The sequence below is a fragment of the Phaseolus vulgaris genome, chromosome 7 (assembly GCF_000499845.2).
Source record: "Phaseolus vulgaris cultivar G19833 chromosome 7, P. vulgaris v2.0, whole genome shotgun sequence".
Lineage (NCBI taxonomy): Eukaryota > Viridiplantae > Streptophyta > Magnoliopsida > Fabales > Fabaceae > Phaseolus > Phaseolus vulgaris.
Genome location: NC_023753.2, coordinates 28941315 through 28948559, shown reverse-complemented (window position 1 = coordinate 28948559; position 7245 = coordinate 28941315). Strand labels below are relative to the sequence as shown.

Genomic DNA, 7245 nt, shown 5'->3' with positions numbered 1-7245 from the left:
ATTTTGAGGCAGTGGACTAATATGAAATATAAAGAGAAATGTAGCGTACAACAGATTCAAAGTACTGGATAGATTACAGCTATTATCTGATGCTTAGTTCCTACCTATGTTTTTATTTTTTTATCGTAGATCCAAGGAACACTTATTCATCAATTCTGATCCAACACTCGAGCAAGAGAGAGAGAGAGAGAGAGAAAGAGTTATCAAGAATGTCTCTGAAATCTATGATCTCCCAGTATGCAGCTGAATTTGAATATGAAAATGCATGCAGAGGCAGAGACACGAAAGGGAAAAAGCAAACAAAACTTGATGGTAGGAACAGTGCAAATAACTGATGCTTCCAGCGACCAAATGTCTCATCCACTAGCGGATGTTGTAACTATTTCATCACGCTCTGCAATAACCTCTGTAGATGCTGACAAATTTTAAAACAATTATTTCGCTTCCTTTTATAGTCTTTACTGCATTTGAATTGAATTTACGTACGGTGAAGCCTACTCATAGGTTCCAAATAGCAATCCCCATGGAGAACACAGGTGATTTTGGGCAATATATCTGACATCTCATTATTCTTAGTTTTGGGAAACACGAATAATGTGTCAATCTCAAATAACATTCTTTCAAGACTTACAATATTCATATTTGCATTTGGAAAATAGATGGCTTCATTCATCCAAATAACATATATGGTTGAAACTTACAGATGGATAATATTTGTTGTATTTACACGACTATAGCTATAGGAAAAAAAAATAGAGCTGTACACTGTGCAAGTAGCATTACATTTTAGAAAATTCTAATTTTCAAGTCTTTAAAATCTGAGAAAATTTTGCCTGTCGGGGCACAAACAGTACAAAAGAATAATATAGTGGAGAAATTTAGACAGTTAACACACAAGCCTCACACTTCACACCACACACATTAGACGACATGTAACAATCTAAGATGTGTAGAGATGTAATGAGTTTACAATCGAGTGATGAAAATTCTATTTACAAAAAATAGTCAGAATAGTGCCGACAAGAGATCACCGTATATGAGTAGTAATAGTGTCTTATAATCAAACATGCATAGGCATGTAGTTAAAATCTAGAAAAAAGATAAAACCCCCCAACAATTTCAATATTATTCAGGATTCCTGTGCCCAAACCCTCACAGTTGCATCAAGAGCGAGACCAGCGGAAGCAATTTTGTTCTCTGTGGGGTGACAAGTAACAGATATTACAGTATCTGTATGGCCTTCAAGTCTTTGAATCATATTTTTCTGCTGAAGATCCCATAAATAAACGCAGCAATCTTCAGAACCGCTAACAATATATCTCCCATTAGTCACAGAAAATGTAGAAGTTATGCAGTATACTCTATTCACATGCCCAGAATAAATTTTTAAGAACTTCCCACTCCCGTAGTTCCAAAGCTTCTGCATCCAGAAAAACTGCTTTGTCAGGGAAACTATAAAAAAAGACCACCAATATGCTAAACTAACATGCAAATTTAACTAAAGGAATGTTAAATGTCTCCAGGGAACATAGGTTCCAATATACTCCCATCAGCAATGTAGTCAAAATTGCAAGGAAGATCATGGTATCGCACAATTCCACGATTTTGCCACCATGTCCAATTTAGTACCCACGCAAGATCACAACAGAGCAGATTGGTGGGATCATCATCAATGAAGATCATGAAAACATTTGAATCAAAGTGTTTTAGTGTTGCATTGTTACATATATTATGTTTGCCTTTGTATTTATTAGGTCCACACCAAGAAAATAAATCATTTAAAACAAGAGACTAGGAATGATGTTGTTTATGTCATATGATTAATTCAGTATTGGCTAAGGAAGGAAAGGCAAAAGAAAATTGCTTGAGGAGTTTGAACTTAGATGATATTCCATCCAATAATCAGTAGGTTATGGAAAATGTTGAAGACAATGAAAATGTAGGTTTTAATGATGCTCCAAATTCAAATGAAGATGATGTACACTTGGTTGAAGGTCAAGCCTAGGATGATGTTTTTGTCGTCCCACCACTCGGAGGAGGATGTTCTTATTAATGTGCTTCATTAAGAAGATATAGTTAAAGATAATTCTTTGAGTTTTGGTTTTAATTTGAAAGATTTATGTTGATGTTTACTGATTAGGCTTTAGCCATCTAGGTGCTCTTGGACTTAGTAGTTGGGATTTTATAATTTGGTATTTTGTTTAGGCTACTTACACTTAAGCAATTAGGTATTTAGGTTGTTTTGTTGTGACTCATGAGTTATGACTTGGTTGACATGTTTTCTTTCTTAAGGTTTGTATGATGAGCTCAAGTGTGATTAAGTATTTTAAAGTGACACTATGAATTTTTTTTTTTAAATTGTTTATTCTATTTTATTAGTGCATATCTCATATTTATGTAGGATCTACTATCTATATTACGATTCCACTTACAATCTAGTGAGTACCTTACAATACCATTGATAATCTCGATTTTAACTACCTTACCCGTCACGACTTTCAATGGATAATTCACCACGATTTCTAACTGTTTCTCATGCAGAACCCCTTATCTTAAATGATACAGAGCATGAACAGAAGTAACTTCTTCATCAACCCAGTCTCAGGAGATAATATATGTCAAGTTTCCAGCCTATATATCTACACAATGCCAGCAGCACAAATGATCGATACTTTACTTCATCTCAATACTTCTTGTTGCAGTTGATAAAGATAATAATAGAAAGATAAATTTCATTCAGAACAAACAAACAATATTATAGCTAATCTGGGTAATGGTTCGAATTAAAATCAGCAATTATTTAATTTGGGTCTTATGGCTAAGTGTAGGTGGCGATCCAGATGCTACTTAGTATAAATCATTGTCTCATAAATTTGGTCCTTTGGGATAAAAGGCCTTTGAATATACGAGGCTTAAAATAGCAACTTCCATTTGCCGGAGGGATATATATGTTTGTCCACTAGAGGGACATATGTTTGTCAGATAGTGTTTTAATATTCTTCAGCTGCTCGGTCATGGTTTTTCTTCTGCAGTGATAAGAAAGCTAAGAATCAGCTCGACCAGTGGATTGATAATGGGGTGTGGCTCTGGAAATGCATTTGGAGATAGAATATATTTGTTTGAGAGGAAGAGACTAGACTAAGTTATCTACTTTGGTAAGCTCTCCGAGTTTATGCTAGCGTGTGATGTGTGATGAATGCGTTTGAAAGGAAGAGAGTTCCATGATCTTTTCTATTAAATCAGCTTACTCCTTCCTTTTTGCAATCTCTGCTGCATTTCTGGCCTTCTACTAGACTAATAGTCCAGTAAATACTACGATAAAGCATTTTCGGAAGAGTTATGTTCCTCGAAGGAGCGGTTTACTTGATAAGATGGAGACTAAAATCACTCTTTTTCTAAAGAGTTTGTACAAGTCTAGCAGCCGAAAGATTGATTAAGATCATTTCCTCCAACATGGTGGTTTTGAGAGGTTACGTTAAGAAGAAAAAAATCATGTTTTTTATATGTCCTTGCTTTAGCTATTTGGTTGATAGTAATAGCAATAGCAATAGTAATAGTAATAGCTTTACATAAAAAAAATACTCATATAAAACCAATACGAAGAAGAAAAAATGAGAAAAAAATGAAAACTCACGAGGGTGTCATTGAGAGTAGCGACCAGGATGAACTTGCCATTGGGGGAGAATTTGGCGAAGGAGACAGCAGGGACCTTATCGTCGATGAGGGTCTTCAATGGAGCAAAGGTTTTGGTGTCCCAAACTTTGCAAGAGCCGTCGTGGCTGGCGGAGAGGATGAGGGTGCCCTCGCGGTTGTAGTGGACAGAAGTGACGGGCATAGAGTGGCCGTTGATGATTTGAACGCATTTGCCGGTCTTCACATCCCAAACCCTAATGCTCTCGTCGAAGGATCCGGACACGATGTAGCTTGATTGGGGATTGAAGTTCACGCAGAAGACCGCATCAGAGTGGCCGCGGAGGATCTTCACGCAATCGCCGCCGGTGGCGTCCCAGATGCGGAGGGTACAGTCGTCGGAGGCGGAGCAGATATAGTGAGAGTCCGAGGACCAGGCCAGGTCGGAGATGCCCTCGGAGTGGCCGACGAGGTGGTGAAGGAGGGTGTAGGTGGCGGAGGACCAAACGATTAGGGTTTTGTCGAGGGAAGCCGAGGCTAATAGCGTTCCGTCGTTCGAATACTTCACACACGATATGGCGTTTTCGTGGCCTCTTAGGGTTTTCAGGTGACGGTACGGTTTGTAGGTTTGGTTGCCGCCACCTCCGCTGTTCGCACTCGTCGCCATTCAGAAACTTTCTGAATTCCGAAAGCAATCTTGTTCTCGAATATTGCTGTCCAACCAAACAGAGAATGTTGGGAATTGAGAAAAACAGTTGGAAAGAACTGAATTCAGTGCAGAAATATTTTTTAGATAATTAAATTTATTACTGTACCGATAGATAAATATTAGGAATTAAGTCCCGGATCTCTATACTAACTGAGAGTATGAATGATTAACGCAGTATTTCTGATTTTATTATAAATACTGATGTAATATTTCTGATTAATATTATAAATATTTTTTTATTATATCACGCTATTCAGATTATATCTTATAAATGTTCTAATTTATTTATTTAATTTTTTTATTATATTATATAAATGTTTTGATTATATTATTTGGTATTCAGATGATGTAAAATTATCATAATATGACACATTGATGTTTGGAGGAACCAGAGTAAAAAATCAAACCACAGGCAATATCTCAACTTACATCTTTAGAATATATTTTACCACATATACTATATTTATAGGAGTGTCGCAAGTGGAGTCTCTCTCGTCCCTAAAAAATCGATTTACTGAAGATTGGATATAATTACTAACTCCTCATCCAGTTGGTCGACCGAATAACAAAAACAGAAATTCGAGAAAAACTCATCCATACTTCGAAAGATTTTGAAAGGTGTATAAGAATTACTAATATCATATAAAAGGATACATGTTTTTGTTTACTGTTTTTAGGAGATGTGAGGTGGAATCCCTTGAGGTGATTTCTTAGTTGAATTCTTTGTTAAAGGGTTCTCAAATGATGTTAGCTTTGATTATGAGGACAGAATGGTAAAAACATAGATACATCAGAGTAACTAAGTCAATAAGAAAGTAGTGAATAAGTATTTACTGAGACTTTGTATTTATAGCTTTTTAGGTTTATATACTTTGGGCCCAACTATGGAAAGTGGATATTATACTGGCAATTGTTTCCCACACCATATCAATTTTAATTTGCACCTTATCATTTTTTTAAAATTTTCAAAATTATTCTTATTCCAGATTTAAAATCTAGAATAATAAATATAATTAAAAATTAAAAAAATACATTCTTTAAAAAAATTCAAAACACAAAATTAAAAATACATTCCAGATAAAAGTTTCGAAAATTCAAAAATATGTTCTGATAAATTCGAAATATTTCTGGAAGGTTTTAGAAGTAATTTTTATCTACATTCTTCTTTTATTTAAGGTTATTTTTATCATTTTTAAAAAAATAATTTTGTCATTTTCTATAAAGATTGGGTGCATGGAATTGATATGGTGGAAGCAGAATTTGCCTATTATACTCTTCAATATTTTTCGGTACTAAGTAGTTAAATAATGATTAAGTTTTATTGAAACACATAACATAAAATATATAATAAATAAAATTTAAAAATAACATAGAATCATATAAGAAAAATAATTTCAAATTTTACAAAAATAAATTAATAGATAATATTGAAATTAATTTAATTAGTAATTTGTAAAAAAAAATTACTATAATATAAAAAAGGGTTTTACTATGGAATTATTTTATTTCTATATGTAATCGTAATTAAATATTATTTAATTGATTGATTAACATAATTATTTAAATACTTTTATAATATATTTATAATTTTAATCTTATCGTACTGTGAAATATCCATATTCTTTTGCATATAATTATTCAATTGATGCCTATATATATTACATATGTTTATATTTATAATTTTTATATTGTCAAAATGTGTGGGTTTTGTAAAATATAATATATATAAGGGTGTTTTTTTAATAATAAATTATTTAAGCATTTACACCAGATATAAATTATCTTCCAAACCTAACTTTGTTATATCCCACCTCTTATAGTATGAAAAGTGCTTATAGAACAAAAAATTGATGGGGGATATTTTTTTAGTAATATTAAAGTATAAAAATATGTAGAGATATTTTATATAAATTATTTGATAAAATTTAAGACAGATCGTCATGTTATTTATGATTTAAGAAAATCTATTGTCTTGATATTTTTAAAGAAGTAAATGTTTTGATGATAAAAATCGATCCTAATAATATGAAATAAGTGATTTCAATAAATTGTTCTCAATAAATGATTCCAACATAAGGAAATCGAAAAAAATTTAAAATAAAAAAAAATCATCTTGAGAAAGAGTAAGGAATGCGTCATGCATGGATAGTTAAAGCAAATGCTACGAGAAGTAGAACTTGGTTCATTTTAAAACAAGTATTACATGTTATAATATAATTCTATAAATAGGATCTTAATCATATGAAATAAGTGATTTCAATAAATTATTTTTAAGAAATTATTTCAACACAAGAAAATTAAAAAAAAAATCATTTGGAAAAGAGTGACACGAAGGTTGCTAAAAGACAAGGAATGTGCCATACATGAATATCAATTAAAATAAAAATTAACAAAAAGTTGAACTTAGTTCATTTTCAAAAATAGCATTACATGTTATCCTCTAACTTTATGAATAGGACTTAATGGACATACTATAATACAATAATACACATCCCCCACCCCCAAATGAAAATAAAGAGGATTTCTTCCTTTAAATACATGTATCTTCAACTTTCTTCTCTCTCTTAGACTTCTTTTTTTATTATTCCTTTATTTTTTATATTGTTTTTTTATATAAATAAATTTTGTTGCATTTAATTGTTTATAATAAAACACAATTATTTCAATTAAGAGAATGATAATATTGTTTATAGAATGATAATATGAATTTATATATGTTTTTTTTAAAGATCAATTAGTACTTATGTGTATTAACTTAATTATTATGTTAAAAATAACATAATATAATTAATACTGAGTTGATTTTTTATTTATTTACGTTGCTAGTCATTGTTAAAAAAAACACATTAATGTACAAATACAAATTAAGAATACGTTAATTTAAAACAAGTGATATATATACCAAC

General features: G+C 31.8%; 1 protein-coding gene across 1 annotated transcript; it reads right to left on the bottom strand.

Moving 5' to 3' along the window:
• Window positions 1–933: 933 nt before the first annotated feature.
• On the bottom strand, window positions 934–4494 carry LOC137829721 (COMPASS-like H3K4 histone methylase component WDR5B). The gene is made up of 2 exons (XM_068636607.1): window positions 3635–4494; window positions 934–1420 (listed from the first exon to the last, which is right to left on the bottom strand). Exons 1-2 carry the CDS (start codon window positions 4295–4297, stop codon window positions 1130–1132), a joined length of 954 nt encoding a protein of 317 aa, XP_068492708.1. The 5' UTR covers window positions 4298–4494; the 3' UTR covers window positions 934–1129.
• Between the last annotated feature and the right edge of the window lie 2751 nt (window positions 4495–7245).